At 42.7% G+C, this 20,039-nt stretch overlaps 1 protein-coding gene across 1 annotated transcript in view; it reads left to right on the top strand.

Annotated features, from left to right (window-relative positions):
* CTSC (cathepsin C) overlaps window positions 1-20,039 on the top strand; it is a 38,426-nt gene that overhangs the window by 4,271 nt on the left and 14,116 nt on the right. Inside the window, exons 2-3 of the mRNA XM_083362145.1 lie at window positions 6,986-7,131; window positions 18,382-18,548. Of these exons, the coding sequence (XP_083218271.1) occupies window positions 6,986-7,131; window positions 18,382-18,548 (313 nt within the window). The remainder of the gene's footprint in view (window positions 1-6,985; window positions 7,132-18,381; window positions 18,549-20,039) is intronic.

The following is a 20,039-nucleotide window of genomic DNA, read 5'->3' as shown; positions in this document are numbered from 1 at the left end:
GAAATTATTCCAACTCTATAAGAACCGACAGTCCTTTTTCTATGCATTTCATCTCTTTTGGGTCTTTACCAATGTGCCTAACTGTAAGTGTACATCTAATCCTCGATATAAGACCACAATTGGGATCAGCAAGGAGGTTTTTCTAACTGAGCCGTGCCCAATTTTACGACCTGTTTTGCCACAGTTGTTAAGTGAATCACTGCAGTTGTTAAGTGGATCACACAGTTGTTAAGCCAGAACCTGGCTTTCTCCATTGACTTTGCCTGTCAGAAGCCGGCTGGGAAGGTCACAAATAACCACAGGACTCTGGAACGCTGCAACGGTTGTAAATACAGGTGGTCCTCGACTTACAACAGTTCATTTAGTGACCACTGGAAAAAGTGGCTTATACCAATTTTCACACGACCATTGCGGCATCCCCCTGGTCACATGATCAGAATTCAGAAACCTGACAACTGACTCATGTTTATGACGCTTGCAGGGTCCTGGGGTCTGATGATCGCCTTTTGTGTCCCTCTGGCAAGCAAAGTCAATGGGGGAAGGCAGATTCATTTAACAACCGTGTTTACTAACTTGACAACTGCAGTGCTTCACTTAACAACTGTGGCAAGAAAGGTCGTAAAATGAGGCAAACTTCACTACACAAATGTTTTGCTTAGCAACAGAAATTTGGGGCTTGAGAACTATCTGTAGATGTTGGGTTGCCAGCATCCAAATTTTGATCTTGTGACTCTGGAGGTGCTGCGACAATTGTAAATGTGGGAAAAAAACGTCATAGGTCACTTTTTTTTCAGTGGCATCGTATCTTTAAAAAGTCCCTAAACAAATGATTGTAAGTCGAGGACTACCTATATCAGGAGCGTCAAATTGCTGGCCCAGGGGCCGGTTGCATCCTACGGAGGCCGCGCTCAGCCCAGCTCCGGCAATGCAAAAAAAGTTGCGATACGTCGCGTCATGTGATGCGGCGAGTTTGACACCCGTGACCTATGTAGAAAAGATGGCCATTTGTGGAAATGGAGAATTTTGCTGTTGGTGAATGGTGGATGCAAACCGCCTTCATTTTCTCTGCGCCCGACCTGCGCTCCTTCCAGCGCGATCTAAAGACGTATCTCTTTGAACAAGCTGGCCTGGCCTGATGGGATGGGGTTGGGTTTTTATTACTTTTAATGTGTTTTAACCTATTGTTGTGGGCATTTTTGTTTAATCCCTTTTAATTTTTGTATTTTGTCTTTTAACATGTATTGCCCTGTTCACCGCCCTGAGTCCTTCGGGAGAAGGGCGGTATACAAATAAAATTAATAAATAAAATAAATAAATAATTCTTGTTTCGAATAAAGAGTAAAAATGCAGCTGTGCCGAGCTCAGGCTCAAAGTAAACAAAAGTGCATTTTGGTGCACATGCCAAACTTCTTCCTGTCCCTCCTCAACCAAAGTGATTTTTCTTGAGATTATACAAAATTTGCAGGAGGCGACCATATCGTTCCTCAGGAAAAAAGCGCTGCTGCTTTAAGTAGATCTGAGTGGAAATTTCAAAAGTCATAATTTGCCCTGCTGGTGTGGATTGCTCAATGGGGACTTGCGAAGGAGAACCAAGAAGGAAACGATGGTTTCGTTTAGGAACTGAACTGATTTTACATTTTTCTTTTCTCAACATTTTTCTTAATTCGTGATCACGTGCCCTTTAACCAGAGATCTGGGCGGTGGAATTTCCCCAGAGGCCTTTAAGAGGTAGTCAGCCAGCTGTTTGTGTATGTATATATATTATCAGGTCAGCCAGAATTTCAGTCATGTGAATGTTTTTTTTTTTCTTTCAAGGAAATGTAAGCAGATTTTTGTGCTTACCTTTTGGTTGTTATATTTATGTAAGGTAAAGGTTCCCCCGCATATGCATGCTCGTCGTTTCCAACTCTAGGGCCTGGTGCTCATCTCCGTTTCAAAGCCGAAGAGCCAGCGCTTGTCTGAGGACGTCTCCGTGGTCATGTGGCTGGCATGACTAGATGCCAAAGGCGCACGGAACGCTGTTGCCTTCCCACCGGAGTGGTCCCTATTTTTCTACTTGCATTTTTTACGTGCTTTCGAACTGCTAGATTGGCAGAAGCTGGGACGAGTAACAGGCGCTCACTCTGTTACGTGGCACTCAGGATTCGATCTGCCAAACTGCCGACCCTCTGATCGACAAGCTCAGCGTCCTAACCTACTGAGCCACCGCGTCCCTTTTATATACATAGATATAATTTGTCCGAAGAATACTTAGCAAATGTTGGGAATTTATGATGAATTCAGACTTTATTCCGAAGCTTTAGTATTGTTCAGTTACATTCTCTCTCTCTCTCTCTCTCTCTCTATTTCCCTCTCCCTCCCTCTCCCTCGTGTGTGTGTGTGTGTGTGTGTGTAGGTTGTCCTTGACTTATAATCATTCATTTAGTGACGGTTCAGAGTTAACAACAGCACTGAAAAAAGTGAGCGTTTTTCATACTTACCACCGTTGTAGCATCACCATGGTCATGTGATCAGAATTCAGATGCTTGGCAACTGGCGTGTATTTATGACTGTTGCAGTGACCTTGGATCATGCGATCCTCTTTTGTGAACTTTTGATGAGCAAAGTCAATGGGAAAGCCAGATTCACTTAACAACCATGTTACTTACTGCAGTGATTCACTTAACACTGTGACACGAAAGGTCGTAAAATGGAGCAAAACTCACTTAACTGTCTTGCTTAGCAATGGAAATTTTAGCCTCAGTTGTGGCTGTAAGTCAGACATGTCAAACTCGCGACGTCACTGATGTTGTGCAACGTATCGGAGCTTTTTCGCCATTGCAGGCAAAGGGGTGGGTGTGGGCCGACAGTTTGACACCCCTGCTGTAAGTCAAGGACTACCAGTATATGTGTGTAATTTGGATGGCTCCAAGTAAACCTGGATTTTGTAACATAATGCTGTAAAATGAAACTATTCTAATTTTTAAGAGTTCTCTCTTTTTTTTGACAACTTCTATTGTTGCGCCCCCTAATAGTGCAATAATTTAGAGAAATACCTTCGTGTAATCTCTGTATTTCAGTGGTTAAATCCCAATATTTTTCAAGCATAAATACTTATTATTGAGGGTGAAGGTTCGTCCTCCGAGCTTGGGGTTTGGTTTCCAAACGTTTCGTTACCAGGCCAGGTAACATCTTCAGCGGAGTTGAGGGGATGTCAGTGTTTTTCTGTTCATAAGAGCCAGTTCCAAGCATCTGAATTTAAATCACGTGACCACGGGGGATGCTGCAATTCTTGTAAGTGCGAAAAATGTAATCGACAAAATCAGCTGTAACCATTGCAACCAATTTAACGTGGGGCAAGCCTCAGGCCAGTTTAAAAAACGGGATGCACGAACACCGGCTGGCAGTCAAACACAACGATCCCAAATCCTTAATCTCTACCCACACTGAACAACACCAGTTCGATCGGCCATGCTTCCACCCGCCACACTCGTGAGTTCATCGAAGCCGGGCACTCCACAAGCAATTCCATCAACAGACACATTGACCTACAACCAGCCTACGAACCCCTCAGGATCCAAATCAACCCCACACCCACCAGAGACAGCACCGGCCCTCAACCAACCTACGCAAGCCCCCTCCCCTCCCATCAGCAGTTTATCTCCCAATGTCCCTGGCCAGATGTAACCTCCCCAACACAAGCCTCTCACTGATGACTCACACCTGACCCCATCACAAGACCCTCACTTGACACCTCCACGCCTGAAGCCCTTGTAAACAGAAGAACACGGACACTGACATCCCCTCAACTCCGCTGAAGCTGTTACCTAGCCTGGTAGCGAAACGTTCGGAAACCAACCCACAAGCTCACCTCACAAATGGACTACTGTAATGCGTTCTCTCTGGGGCTGCCCTTGAAGACTACCTAGATGTTTCTGAATGGAGCTGCACAGGTAGTTTATATATGCCCCTAGATTGGCACACATTATGCCTCTTCTCCATAAGCTTCATTGGTTGACAATTTGCTTCCAGGTCCAATTCAAGGTGCAGGTTATAACCTTTAAAGCCTTTCATGGCATGGGTCCAGTTTATTTGAAGGACTGCCTCTCTCTGATTACATCTGCCCATCACAATAGATCTGGAAGAGGAGGCATGTTGTGGGTACCACCCACCAGGGACTTAAATCTGGTGAATCCCAGGTGGCAGGTCTTCTCTACCTTGGCACCCACCTTACGGAATTTTCTCCCCCCAGGAATGAGATTATTAGAATTAGAATTTTAAATTGGTGTGTGAATACAGCCCAGACATGTTTAATTGACCTGGTTGATCTTAGAAAAAATGAAGCACAGTGGTCTTGATTAGTACCAGATGAGAGATTACTGGCAATTTCAAAATATGAATCTAGAAAACACTAGGGTTTAGATCCTTGAGCAATACAAGATAATATCTGTAGCTCCAGGTTGGACTATGGAGTTCTTGGTGCTCTCTCAGCTTGGTTGTTTGCTATGAGACATTTATTTATTCTATTTATTAAATTTGCCCATTTCATTGCCCCATGCTCATTTGCACTGATGATGGTACTGTAGAAATATGATCAAATCTAAAGAAAGTAAAATGAACAAAAGAAACATTTAATACAAGGTCAAACTGAAAAGATGGTATTGTTCAGAACATTAAACTAGCCAAGCTATACAACATCACCATGTCAACAAAAGTGCGTACAGTCAAGGCTATGGTCTTCCCAGTTGCAATGTATGGCAGTGAAAGTTGGACCATAAGAAAGGCTGAGCGCCAAAGAATTGAGGCTTTTGAACTCTGGTGCTGGAGAAGACTCCTGCAAGTCCCTTGGACTGCAAGGCGATCAAACCGGTCAGTCCTAGAGGGGATCAACCCTGACTGCTCTTTAGAAGGCCAGATCCTGAAGCTAAAACTCAAATACTTTGGCCACCTAATGAGAAGGAAGGACTCACTGGAGAAGAACTTAATGCTGGGAAAGGTTGAGGGCAAGAGAAGAAGGGGACGACAGAGAATGAGGTGGTTGGATGGAGTCACTGAAGCAGTAGGCCTGAGCCTAAATGGACTCGAGAAGATGGTAGAGGACAGGAAGGCCTTGAGGAACATTGTCCATAGGGTCGCGATGGGTCGGACACGACTTCGCAGCTAACAACAACAACAAATACAACAAAAGATAAACTCACAAATACCCCAAAAACATCAAGTATTTTTCTGTTTAAAACAGAACACAATAAAACAGATCATAAAAGTGATAATAAACATAAAAGGGATACATAAAATTCTTACATTATATATTGGACCAGAGTATTTTATCAATAACATTCATAAAAAGTACCACATATCATAAATACCTTTTTGTGTCTGCCATATTAATATATTTTATCTGTTAATATTGCTATACTGTACTTGGTTTAACCATATGTCAGGTTATGGGGTAGAATCTAATTTCTATCACTGAGTTATTACCAAGTTATTTACTACTGGCAGAGTTGTTGTTACCGTAGTTGCGAAGTCGTGTCTGACCCATCGCGACCCCATGGACAACGTTCCTCCAGGCCTTCCTGTCCTCTACCATCTTCTGGAGTCCATTTAAGCTCATGCCTACTGCTTCAGTGACTCCATCCAGCCACCTCATTCTCTGTCGTCCTTCTATTGCCCTCAACCTTTCCCAGCATTAAGTTCTTCTCCAGCGAGTCCTTCCTTCTCATTAGGTGGCCAAAGTATTTGAGTTTCAACTTAAGGATCTGGCCTTCTAAAGAGCAGTCAGGGTTGATCTCCTTTAGGACTGACCAGTTTGATCGCCTTGCAGTCCAAGGGACTCGCAGGAGTCTTCTCCAGCACCATAGTTCAAAGGCCTCAATTCTTTGGCACTCAGCCTTTCTTATGGTCCAACTTTCACAGCCATACATTGCAACTGGGAAGACCATAGCCTTGACTGTACGCACTTTTGTTGGCAGGGTGATGTCTCTGCTTTTTAGTGTGCTGTCTAGATTTGCCATGGCTTTCCTCCCCAGGAGCAAGCGTCTTTTAATTTCTTGGCTACAGTTCCCATCTGCAATGATCTTGGAGCCCAGGAAAATAAAATCTGTAACTACCTCCACTTCTTCCCCATCTATTTGCCAGGAATTGAGAGGGCCAGATGCCATGATTTTGGTTTTCTTAATGTTAAGTTTCAACCCGAGTTTTGCACTCTCCTTCACCCGCAACAAGAGGCTCTTTAGCTCCTCTTCACTTTCTGCCATTAGAGTGGTATCATCTGCATATCTTAGGTTGTTGATATTTCTTCCAGCAATCTTAATTCCAACTTTTGACTCATCTAGCCCTGCCTTTCTCATGATGTGCTCCGCATATAAGTTAAATAGGCAGGGTGACAGTATGCAGCCTTGCCGGACTCCTTTCCCAATTTTGAACCATTCAGTGGTTCCATGTCCAATTCTCACTGTTGCTTCTTGACCCGCATATAGGTTTCTCAAGAGACAAATAAGATGGTTTGGTACTCCCATCTCTTTAAGAACTTGCCACAGTTTGTTGTGATCCACACAATCTAATGCTTTAGCATAGTCAATGAAGCAGAAGTAGATGTTTTTCTGGAACTCCCTAGCTTTCTCCATGACCCAGTGTATGTTGGCAATTTGATCTCTAGTTCCTCTGCCTCTTCGGCAGACTAATTAATATATATTTTGATGCAGTTCTTAAGCTGGGCCTCAAGCAGATTGACAATAAAACTCTTAAAGGGCCAAAAAAATATTCAGAATTGGAAAGGGGGATTTATATGCTTGCATATTTAGTCAAGACATTTAAAGCCTGCTTTTTTACCAATTAATCTCAGGTCTGAATTCAGTCAGCTAAAAATAAGGCTAGATAAAAACAGTGGAGTTTTTTTTTTAAAAAAAAATATTGTTGCATATTAAGGAATATGCAGTTAACACTGTTACTGCTATGTCAGCTCTTCATCTTCAGTTAACTGAAAACTCTGCTGCTTCATTTTTAGGTCCTGTGGAGAAAAAAATAATTGTACATCTTCAGAAACTTGACATAGCTGAGGACGATCGAGGGAATTACGGCTTTTTCACCATAATTTACAACCAAGGCTTTGAGATTGTCTTGAATAACTACAAGTGGTTTGCGTTTTTTAAGGTAAAAGAGGACTTCCCTTCCAGAAACTCTTACGCTATTTATCCCAGAATGTATTTAGCTCCAAAAATAAAATCTTGCTGAGCAGAGCTGGTAAATATTCATTTTATGTTTTTCCCCCAGCTGTGTAACATAACCGATAGCTACATCTCCCGTTTGAAAAGCAAGCAAGGGGCAATCAATACTTAACCCTTGTGAAATACAGAGTTGTGTAAAAAAAATTAAGGAAAGCAATCAAGCACGATGTGTGACAATTTGCCGTTTAAAAGTATTTCAGGGCAAACTTCATTGGCCGGTAATGAGCATAATAAAGTACATGGGGCGAATTGCCTTCTATGCTATAAGTCTAGAATGGGAATTTCTTTTGCTTAAAATCCAAAACTGTTCTTAGCTTAACCATATTAGATTGCACAAGCTTTAATATATTGGCAAAAACTGCTATTCGTGGGGTTGGAGGGAGCCTGAAGAAAGGAAGCATGTGTGTTGCAAGGCTTTGTGGTGGCGCAGTGGTTAGAATGGTTAATATTGCAGGCTAACTCTGCCCACAGCCTGGAGTTCGATCCTGACTGGCTCAAGGTTGACTCAGCCTTCCATCCTTTGGAGGTTGGTAAAATGAGGAGCCAAATGGTTGGGACCAATATGCTGACTCTATAAACTGCTTAGAGAGTGCTGTAAAGCATTGTAAAGTGATACATAAGTCTAAGTGCTATTGTTATATGTGGGCCTATACCTCACTGGTGAGACCACACTTGGAATACTGCATCCAGTTCTAGTCACCATGATATAAAAAAAGATGTTGTGTCTCTAGAAAGAGTACAGAGAAGACCAGCAAAGATGATAAAGGGTCTGAGGCTAAATCATATGATGAACAGTTGAAGGAACTAGGTGTGTCTAGCCCAGGGGTAGGCAACCTTGGCTCTTTTATGACTCGTGGACTTCAACTCCCAGAATTCCTGAGCCAGCCATGCTGAGGGGAAAGGGAGCGTTTCCAAGCTGAGCCATGCTGGCTCAGGAAGTCTGGGAGTTGAAGTCCACAAGTCATAAAAGAGCCAAGGTTGCCTACCCCGGTCTAGTCTATCAAAGAGAAGGATTGGGGGGACATGATAGCTGTCTTCCAGTACTTGAGGGGCTGTCAGAGAGAAGAGGGGATTGACCCATTCTCTGAAGCACCAGAGAGCAGGACAAGAAATAATGGGTGGAAGCTTGTTAAAGAGAGATCCATCCTAGAAGTAAGAAGACATTTTATGATAGTGAGAACAATTAATCAGTGGAATAGCTTTCCTCCTGGAGTTATGGGTGCTGCATCACTGGAGGCTTTCAAAAACAGAATGGACAGCCATTTGAGTGGGCTGACGTTAGACTCCTTTCTTGAGCAGAGAGTTGGACTGAGGTCCTCTGAGATCCTTTCCAGCCATATGATTCTATGTTCAACACCACCACTCTCACATCCATTTGAATCCATAATTTGCAGCTTGTGTTAACAAGCATTTGAATGCATTGTGTGTAAAACATATTCAAGGATTCCGAAACTGGTTGCACATTCATTAAGCATCCTTCTGGGGGAGCTCAGAAAATAGATGTTCGCTGTAGCCATTTTATTTATTTATTTATTTTATTTTATTAGTTTTATATACTGCCCTATTCCCGAAAGACTCAGGGCGGTTTACAGGGCAAAATTTAAAAGACAATATAAAAGTTGAAAAAGAAATAGAATTAAAATGAATTAAATTAATTAATAGCCCAAGTAATTAAAACAAAGTTTAAAAACTTAAAAACCCCTCAGTCCAGGCCAGATAAATCAAAGAACCAGGTTTTCAGGTCCCGGCGAAACGAGCGAAGGTCGGGGGCAGTCCGAAGTTCCATCGGCAGTTCGTTCCAAAGGGCGGGCGTGCCCACAGAGAACGCCTTCCCTCTGGGGATCACCCGCCGGCACTCCCTGACCGGCGGCACCCTAAGGAGGCCCTCCCTATGGGAGCGCATAGGACGATGGGAAGTTGATGCTGGCAGCAGGTGCTCCCTAAGATAATCCGGGCCCATGCCATTTTGCCCTCTCTGTCCAATGGTTGGTTGGTTTGTTTTTCCTCTAGACATCGTGGTTTCTAAAAACAGGAACAAACAATTCTTGGAGTTAGCCGCCGTCTCCAGTGCAGAGGTTTTGTTTAATGGCTCTTATTTGCTTCAGAAGCATCTGGAGAGGTCAGAAATGTGATTTTCAATCAAGAGCACTTAGACTAGGCAGCAATTGCAAAATCTTGTGGCAAAGTCAGACCGACTTACACAAATGGTAAATCAAGTCACAAGGTATAAGGCAAGGGTAGGCAACCAGGGCTCTTTTATGACTCGTGGACTTTTGGCTGGCTCAGGAATTCTGGGAGTTGAAGTCCACGAGTCATAAAAGAGCCAAGGTTGCCTACCCCTGGTATAAGGCAACAGACTAGAAAGCTGGAGACGGTGAGTTCTAGTCCCGTTTTAGGTATGAACGCCATTTGGGTGACTCAACCCAATTTGCCTCAATAGTTGTTGTGGGGAAAATAGGAGGAAGAAGGTGGCTTGAATATGCTTGCCGCTTTGGGTTATTTGTAAAAAAGAAGGAAGGAAGAAAGAGAAAGGAAAGAAAGAAAGAAAGAAAGAAAGAAAGAAAGAAAGAAAGAAAGAAAGAAAGAAAGAAAGAAAGAAAGAAAAAGAAAAGGAAGGAAGTTTGGTTGATTAAAAAGGAAAGATAGAAAAACTATTTGAAGAAAGAAGAGAACTATTAGACATGAGGTGGGGTTGGATGGAAAATCTTTCTTGTGCTGGTTCGCTTGTCATGTGCTGACCATCAATTAAAAAAGTGTTACGACTTAACAGCATCTTCCCAAAATATACTCTACCAACTACTACTGATTATATAAATTATAATTACATCATTCTCTTGAGTCCCGAGTCCTCCAGGTCTCGGAGTCCATCACCTGAAGCTTTTTTAGGATATTCCTTAGAATTCAGGTAAGTACTCAACCTAGGATCACAACTGAGTCCAACATTTCTGCTGCCAAGCGAGCTATACTGTATGCTAAGCGAGTTTTGCCCCATTTGACGACCTTTCTTGCCACAGTAGAAAATTTGGGCAGAGTTTTTCTCCTTGTCCCTTTTCCAGATAATTATAATAATAACAATAATAATAATAACTTGGCAGGGACCTTGGAGGTCATCTAGTCCAACCCCCTGCTCAGGCAGGAAACCCTATACCATTTCAGGCAAATGGCTGTCCAGTCTCTTCTTAAAAACTTCCAGTGTTGGAGCATTCACAGCTTCTGGAGGCAGGTTGTTCCACTGGTTAGTTGTTCTAATTGTCAGGAAGTTTCTCCTTAGTTCTAGGTTGCTTCTCTCCTTAACTAGTTTCCATCCGTTGCTTCTTGTCCTGCTTTCAGGTGCTTTGGGGAATAGCTTGACTCCCTCTTCTTTGGGGCAGCCCCTGAGATATTGGAAGACTGCTATCATGTCACCCCTCACCCTTCTCTTCATTAAACTACACATACCCAATTCCAGCAACCGTTCCCTATATGTTTTAGCCTCCAGTCCCCCAATCATCTTTGTTGCTCTTCTCTGTACCCTTTCTAGAGTCTCGACATCTTTTTTACATCGTGGTGACCAAAACTGGATGCAGTATTCCAGGTGTGGCCTTACCAAGGCATTGTAAAGTGGTATTAGTACTTCACGTGATCTTGATTCTATCCCTCTGTTAATGCAGCCTAGCACCGTGTTGGCTTTTTTGGCTGCTGCAGCACACTGCTGGCTCATATTGAAGTGATTGTCTACTAGGACTCCAAGATCCCTCTCACATTTACTACTATTGAGCAATTTGTATTTGTCTTTTACGTATTGCCCTGTTAACCGCCCTGAGTCTCTTGAGAGAAGGGCGGTATATAAATTAAATAAATAAATAAATAAATAAGGTACCACCTATACTATACCTGTGCATTTGATTTTTCCTGCGTAAATGTAGAACCTTACTTTTTTCACCACTGAATTTCATTTTGTTAGATAGTGCCCAGTGTTCGAGTCTGTCCAGATCCCAGTGCAATCTAGCCCAGCCTTTTCCTTTTTATACCTTCAAAGGCAAACCATTTAGTTGGCAGACACTTTTGCTACAGCTGCCAAAAAAGCCAATGTGCTCTTAGGCTGCATCAACAGAAAGTTGGTGTCAGGATCACGGGAAGTGTTAATACCACTTTACAAGGCCTTGGTAAGACCACACTTGGAATACTGCATCCAGTTTTGGTCACCACAATATAAAAAAGATGTCGAGACTCTAGAAAGAGTGCAGAGAAGAGCAGCAAAGATGATTAGGGGACTGGAGGCTAAAATATATAAGGAACGGTTGCTGGAATTGGGTATGTCTAGTTTAATGAAGAGAAGGACGAGGGGGGACATGATAGCAGTGTTACAATATCTTAGGGGTTGTCCCAAAGAAGAGGGAGTCAAGCTGTTCTCCAAAGCACATGAGGGCAAGACAAGATGTAATAGATGGAAGATCATTAAAGAGTGATCTAACTTAGAACTAAGGAGAAATTCCGTGTCAGTGAGAACAATTAATCAGTGGAACAGCTTGTCTAGGAGTTGTGAGTACTCCATCATTGGGTTTTTAAGAAGAGGTTGGAAAGCCATTTGTCCAAAATGTTGTAGGGCTCCTACTTGAGCAAAGGGTTGGACTAGACGACCTCTAAGGTCCCTTCCATTATTCTGTAACACATGGCACAAAATGTGCTACTAGATAGGCACCATCTTTAGCTAACATAATGTGAAATATCTGCAGATGGCTTCGATCTGCTTTTCACACCCATTAACAGAGAAGAGTTGGTATTGGCCCTTAGATATTTTTTTCTGCAAATTAGAATCCCGTAAATGCTGTTTAATCACTTCCCTGGCCTCTCTGCTTTGATCAAGGAAAATACATTTTCCTTAGAGAACCTATTGAAGGGAAGCTTATCTGACAAAATTCTTTCCCCGCCAGACCTGGAATTATCAGCTACCATTAAGAGCTTTAGGTGGGTCAGGGGAAAAATCAATTTGGCCTAGAGATCAAACAGATTTAAAGCCAGACCTAAGCCTTTATTGAATCCAGTCTTGAAGTGTAATAGAGCATTTGGTGCAAACTAGGTAGAACTGGAATTGATGGAGGAAATTTAGCCTGGACATCCTCAAATGGACCCATTATCTTTAGGCATATAAATCTGAGCACAGCAATGGCTGAATTATTTCCTCTCCTCCAAAACCTCCGAGAGCTACAGGGACTTAATAATCACCTTTCCAACTCGAAATACCTGTGAACAGCAGCAGCATTTCTCAAGGCTTTTTTCAGTTAAATAATTGATGCCTACACTTCCTACTGTGGAAGGTTGAATAACACCCCAAGTTATTTATAGAGGCTCACTTGTTCATTCTGACTGTTATCCAGTCTCCACCTCCAGAAGATGCTATAACTTAATAAGATCATTCAAAGACATCCACTTCAACTTCAGAAGAACTAAATGTTTGGCTTAAAGGAGTGACTTAAGGGGCACAGGTAACATGTGTGCTAAACCAGGGACTAAACTCTATGGTGAAGGGAGAACTAACTAACCTGTTTTGACTAAACCACAGCAGCAGAGAATGAGTGTCTGCAGATTCAGAGGTCTACCCATGGTCTGCCTAGAACCGGGGTGTTCGCACTTGGCCCTTTTATGACTTGTGGACTTCAACTCCCAGAATTCCTCAGTCAGGCACGCTGGCTGAGGAATTCTGGGAGTTGAAGTCCACATGTCATAAAAAGGGCCAGGTTTGAAGACCCCCTGGTCTAGAAAATACATCTTTCTGGTTAGTTGAGGATTTAACAGGTTGTCCGAATGCCTGATCTGTGGCCTTTCTACTCTTAGCTAACCAAAAGATCGTAGTAAGTTTATTTAATGCTATCATACAACAAAGCTTACTTAATAACTATCTCGCTTAGTAACAGAAACTTTGCGCTCAATTGTGGTCATAAGTCAAGGACTCCTGTATAGGAAAATGGTTATGTTTACTTCTGGTTGAGAGAGAAGTAAGATTTTGTAGTATGACTCGGCTTTAGTCCAGGGGTAGGCAACCTTGGCTCTTTTATGACTCATGGACTTCAACTCCCAGAATTCCTGAGCCAGCACAGCCAAGGTTGCCTACCCCGGCTTTAGCCATTATGACTGGAGCTAATGGGAATCAAATTCCAAGACATCAGGTAGGTATAGGATAGCTAGCTGGGGAATTCTGGAAGTTGAAGTCCACATATCTTAAAGTTACCAAGGTTGAGAAACTCTGATTTAGAAGGTACATTAAAGAGCCATTTAATTTGGCAGTCTTGCCCAAATCAGATAACTGGATGCCAGCGAGAAACTACAGAGAGTCCTCGACTTACGACCACAACTGAGCCCCACATTTCTGTTGCTGAGTGAAACATTTGTGAGTTTTGTCCCATTTTTCACTTAGCAACATACATTTTGGGCTCAATTGTGGTCGTAGGTCAAGGACTGCCTTTATTGGAGAAGCCGTAGGTTACCACCATGTTTCCATTTATTAGAAATATTAGGCACTGTTAGATCAGTATTATACAGATAACTACTGTAGCCCATTGCTTGAGGGCCGTAACCTGGTCTTTTACAACTTGCTGGAAGGAAAAAAACTGGTATCTTTCAAGGTAGAATAGAATAGAATAGAATAGAATAGAATAGAATAGAATAGAATAGAATAGAATAGAATAGAATAGAATAGAATAGAATAGAATAGAGAGTTGGAAGGGACCTTGGAGGTCATCTAGTCCAACCCGCTGCTCAGGCAGGAAACCCTATACCATTTCAGGCAAATGGCTGTCCAGTCTCTTCTTAAAAACTTCCAGTGTTGGAGCATATTCACAGCTTCTGGAGGCAGGTTGTTCCACTGATTAATTGTTCTGTCAGGAAATTTCTACTGAGTTCCAGATTGCTTCTCTCCTTGGTTAGTTTTCATCCGTTGCTTCTTGTTCTGCCTTCAGGTGCTTTGGAGAATAGCTTGACTCCCTCTTCTTTGTGGCAGCCCCTGTCACCCCTAGTCCTTCTTTTCATTAAACTAGACATACCCAATTCTAGTAACCATTCTTTATACGTTTTAGCCTCCAGTCCCCTGATCCTCTGTTGCTCTTCTCTGCACCCTGAATCTCAAAATCTTTTTTACATTGTGGTGACCAAAACTGGATGCAGTATTCCAAGTGTGGCTTTACCAAGGCATTGTAAAGTGGTATTAACCCTTCATGTGATCTTGATTCTATCCTTCTCTTAATGCAGCCTGCCACCTTGGTGTCATCTGCAAATTTGATGAGTTCCCTGTCTATGGTTTACACGTTCTTGCCATCCCTGGCCATGGCAGCTAGGGATGATGGAAACAAGTTGCAAGATAGATGGGGAACATTACAAAAAATAATAATAATGAACCCGTTTCATTGCTGCTTCTGCATACGGTAGCATTCTTTGGCTCTGTAAAATCTCACATTCATGCCAACATGATTAATCACCGTGGAACAGCCATAAGTGTAACTACTATGTCTCGGGGCAGTGAATTTCATGAATTATACATTGTGTGAAGATATAATGCCACTGAACTGCATCTATTACTATTCAATTGATTGGTCGAATGAGGATTAAGCTCTCGGTGGGGTGGGGGAGAGAGAAATTAGGAAATAAATAAATGAATACAGGAAAAGGATTTTTTTTAAAAAAAATCTATCTGCTTTCTTCAGAGCCATGCATAATTATCTAGACTGCGATTACATTTCACCCTTTAGTTCCTCGCTGCCATGATTTATCCAGTTGTACTCTGCATGAGGAAAGGGCTCCATGGCCCATTAAATTTATTTATGTATTTCTTCGATTTTTATCCCGCCTTTATTACTTTATAAGTAACTCAAGTCAGCAAACGTATATAATACTCCTTCCTCTCCCTATATTCCCCCACAGTAACAACCCTGTAAAGTGGGTTGGATTCAGAGGGACGGACTGGCCCAAAGTCACCAAGCCAGCTTTCACGCCTAAGGTGGCACTAGAATTCACCATCTCCTGAGGATTGGCCCAAAGTCACCCAGCTGGCTTTCCTGGCTAAGGCAGGACTAGAACTCACCGTCTCCTGGTGTTTGGCCCAAAGTCACACAGATGACTTTCCTGGCTAAGGTGGGACTAGAACTCACCGTCTCCTGGTTTCTAGACCAGCATCTCAACCACTACACAAATTAGCCCTCCAAGGAGAGATGTCCACAATGAGAGCAATGTTTGTGAAGTCAAGGTCAAGTTGGCTTTAAAGGCTGTTCTTCTAAAAGTAGGCGGGACAGGGAAAGAGAAGGACTCTGATTGTGAATCCCTATTTTGTCTCTAGCCAAACCTTGGTGCTATCTGATCCAAAGAGACCCCCAAGTATACTTCAGGGACCAGATATGCAGAGCATCTTCCATTGGAAAAAAAATCTATCAGAATGGCAGATACAAGCCACCTTTTCTCAAATTCCCATAGCAGAAAGGTACAAATGTTACATTAGGCCATACCCCCTTTATACGATGGAAAGCGGTGGTCTCTGCTGCTTGCAATTTTTCACTGTTGCTTTCCATTTCCTATCATTGCTGATCATCTCATCCTTTCCTGGCACCAACGTCCACTTCAACTGAAAAGATCTTCATTTGCCTTTCTACTGTGACCTTCAGTAAGATAATCCTTTTGCTGTGAAACAATGAACCTATTTTGGCCATTAAGATATCACGTGAAGCGTTGATACCACTTTACAATGCCCTGGTAGGGCCATGCTTGGAATATTGCATTCGGTTTTGGTCACCACGATGTAAAAAAGATGTTGAGACTCTAGAAAGAGTGCAGAGAAGAGCAACAAAGATGATCAGGGGACTGGAGGCTAAAACTGATGAAGAACGGTTGCAGGAAGTTGGTGTGTCTAATGAAAAGAAGGATTAGGGTTGACATGATTGCAATATTCCAGTATCTTAAGGGCTGCCACAAAGAAGAGGAGGTTGACCTATTCTCCAAAGCACCTGAAGGCAGGACAGGAAACAATGTATGGAAACTAATCAAGGAGAGAAGCAACCTAGAACTAAGGAGAAATTTCCTGACAGAACAATTAATCAGTAGAATGACTTGCCTCCAGAAGCTGTGGGTGCTCCAACATAGGAGGTTTTTAAGAAGAGATTGGACAACCATTTGTCTGAAATGGATGGTATTGGGTTTCCTGCCTGAGCAGGGGTTTGGACTAGAAGACCTCCAAGGTCCCTTCTAGCTCTGTTATTCTGGATTTAGATACAGAACAGCCACCCACAATGAATAATGCTCCTGTAGTTTATCAGATTATGAAGAAGGCTTGTTTCTTCCGTCATGGAGAAGATAGAAAGTACCTTGCAAAGAATTGGATTCTGGCTCGTTTATCCCACTGTGTTTTTTATAAGCCTGCATTCTCTAATGAGATGATCTCCCACGGGATTCATATAGTATAAGACCCAGCATCCAGTGTGATAGACTGGTTAAAGTGTTGGATTAGAAGAAACCCAGGTTCAAGTCCATTCTGCAGAGCAGGGGTCCCAAACTCCCAGTCGGTGGATCAGTACCGGGCCGTGGCATGCCAGCAACCGGTCTGCACAGACAAGCATAGGTCCATCCGTGGGGTGCAGGCAGCACACAAAACCACACACTCTCCGGTCTGCGGAACAACCTCTCTCCACGGAACTGGTCCCTGGTGCCCAAAAGGTTGGGGGCCTCTGCTGTAGAGAATAAAGATGATTTTCATGGAGACAAGCCAGATCCAATCCCAGAGCAAAAACACAAAAGTCAAAACAAACTAAAGCAAGGAGGAAATAAGACAAGACGCCGCCTTAGTTTCACAGGCATACGGGCTGGAGAGACCTCAGATTTAAAAGGTTCTTTTACTACAGCCAATGTAACAAAGTAGTCTTAATTTGATTTGATTTGATTTGATTTGATTTGATTAAATTTATATGCCGCCCTTCTCCCTGAGGACTCAGGGCGGCTCACAACAATAAAAATTTAAAAAATATAAAGTAATTTAAAAAAAATTAAACAATAGATGCAATTATTACGAGACAATTTAACCCAGTAAAAAGCCTTGGTCTGGCCTAACTGATGGAACTGACTCTTAGCCATGGATGACTTTGAGCAAGTCACACCCTCTCAGCCCAGCTTACTGTATGTTAAGACGTCCTGAGTGAATGAGAGTTACCGGTTTTGTCAACGCAGACAAAAAATTTTTTTTTAAAAAAAATCCCATTTATATCCCACCCTTCTCCGAAGACTCAGGACGGCTTACAATCTAAAGCACAAATCAATGTGCTTAGCAATAGCCTTCATTCTATGTATATGCCTGCTTATTAGGGCTTTCGCCGCCCCCGCCCCCCCCCCGCGGCATTATTTGTTTGTTTGTTTGTTTGTTTGTTTATTTATTATTTAAATTTATATACCGCCCTATTCCCGTAGGACTCAGGGCGGTTTACAGGGAAAATTAAAATACATAACATACAAAATTAAAATCAGTTAAAACTATGATTAAATTACAGTCCCTGAAGTTGAACTAAAACCCAATTAATTAAATTAGTTAAAACCCCTCAGTCTGGGCCAGACAGCTCGAAAAACCAGGTTTTCAAGTCCCGGCGAAATGAGCGAAGGTCGGGGCCAGTCCTAAGTTCCGTGGGAAGTTGGTTCCATAGGGCCGGCGCACCCACAGAGAACGCCCTTCCCCTGGGAATAACCCGCCGGCATTCCTTAAGCGGCGGTACCCTTAGAAGGCCCTCCCTGTGGGAGCGCACAGGATGATGGGAAGTTGATGCCGGCAGCAGGTGTTCCCTTAGATAATCCGGACCCAAGCCATTTAGAGCTTTATAGGTCATTACCAGCACCTTGAATTATTACAAAGTCAGCTTATTGCCCCCAACAATCTGGGTCCTCATTTTACCTACCTCGGAAGGATGGAAGGCTGAGTCAACCTTGAGCCTGGTGGGACTCGAACCTGCACTAATTGCAGGCAGCTGGTGTTACTTAAGGAGGCATTAGCCCACTGCTCCACCAAGGCTCCAATAAATCTGAGAGGACCCTATTTTGTGAAAGTCTGGGTATTGGATAACCAGTTGTGGATTTCACAAGGGTTGAGCCTTGGAATCTTTTGCGCACCATGCCTCTGTGGAATTACTGGTATTCTGTCTAAAATCACCTCTACCTTTTCTTCTCTTCCTCTTTTTAGTTTAAAAAACAGGGTTCTACCGTGACAAGTTACTGCAATGAGACGCTACCAGGCTGGGTGCATGATGTCCTCGGCCATAACTGGGCATGTTTTACTGGAACCAAGGTCTCATCTTCAGGTCCCCAAGTTCGTGTGCATCAACTGCCTCCTTGGAAGAGCTCAAGAAGGTGAGTCCTTGTTATGAATTGTTGTGCAGAGGTCTCCTTGTGCTACTAAGGAGTTGCACAGACAAGGAAGGGTACTGAGAGCAGTAAGAGTCACACAGTAACCACAAGAGTACACTTGAGTTGTGAAAACAGAAAGTATTTTACTTTTGAGGTGGTGTAAAAACAAAAATGCACGGTCAAAAAGAAACAGTCCAGGTCATACACAATAGTAACAGTCCAAGGAGTATTCCAAACACAAAGTCTTCTTATCGGTCCAGAAGTCAGTACCCAGTTCGGGTTTATCACAGTAGTAAGCCAACAGTACAGCAAAACAGCAATAGTAGAGAGAGCATAGAATTCAGAGAAAAAGAAGCTACATTCCTAGCTCCCTCTTATGGCCATGAGAACACTTACACGCCCATTGGCCAATTAACATCTTAAAGTCACAACATCATGGTTTATATATTTTCAACCCAACTATGTAGGCTATCACCATATGCCTTACAGTCCTGTTTAGTAAAACAGCACAGAAGACCTTCTGCTCTGTTGCAATTCAAAAGATTGCAGTCTGCTCAGCTGGTGTTCCTTCAGGCCACTGTAGTAAACATTTCAATTAAGTGTCTGCTTAGCAGACAATCTCCGTACTACAGGGCTCTCCAAAGTTGGCGACTTTAAGACTTGTGAACTTCAAGTCTGACTGGGGAAGTCTGGGAGTTGAAGTCCACGAGTCTTAAAGTCGCCAACTTTGGAGAGCCTTGCTCTAATATGTGCATTTTGTTAGGAGAAGCAGACTGGAGACCCTCGATGGGACATTATTCAATACAGCTCATCATCCATGTTTGTTGATTGCTCCTCTTGCGAAGAACGTATTGAGATATGGCAGATCTTGTAAGGATCACGATGAAAGGGGAAAATGTGGCAGAATTCTTGCTTACATACTTTTCGCTTTTGTTGATTTGATCAAATGTATACAGGTAGTCCTTGACGTACGACCACAACTGAGCTCCAACATTTTTGCTGTTAAGCAAGACAGTTGTTAACTGAGTTTTGCCCCATTTTAAGTGAATCACTGGTTAAATTAGTAACCCCGTTGTTAAATGAATCCGGCTTCCCCATTGACTTTGCTTGTCAGAAGTCGCAAAAGATGATCACATGACTCCGGGACACTGCAACCGTCATAACTATGAGTCAGTTGCCAAGCATCTGAATTTTGATCACGTGACCATGGGCATGCCGCAAGTAGTCATTAGTGTGAAAAAGGGTCACCAGTCACTTTTTTCGATACTGTTGTGACTTCGAACTGTCCCTAAATGAATGATTGTAAGTTGAGGACAACCTGTATACAGCTGAATCTTCAAGAAGCACAGCAGCTTATAACATCCTAAAATGCAGTAAAATATCTGTCAACGCTGCTAACATCGGATGTTCTTGCTTTGACAATGTTCTTGCTTTCTTATGCTTTACTCTTGGAATTAGAATTAGATGATACTGGGGTGGGGGGAGGAGGAAGAA

The sequence above is a fragment of the Vipera ursinii genome (assembly GCF_947247035.1).
Source record: "Vipera ursinii genome assembly, chromosome: 4".
Taxonomy (NCBI): domain Eukaryota; kingdom Metazoa; phylum Chordata; class Lepidosauria; order Squamata; family Viperidae; genus Vipera; species Vipera ursinii.
Note: the sequence above shows the minus strand (reverse complement) of the source record. Positions and strands in the feature narration are given on the sequence as shown.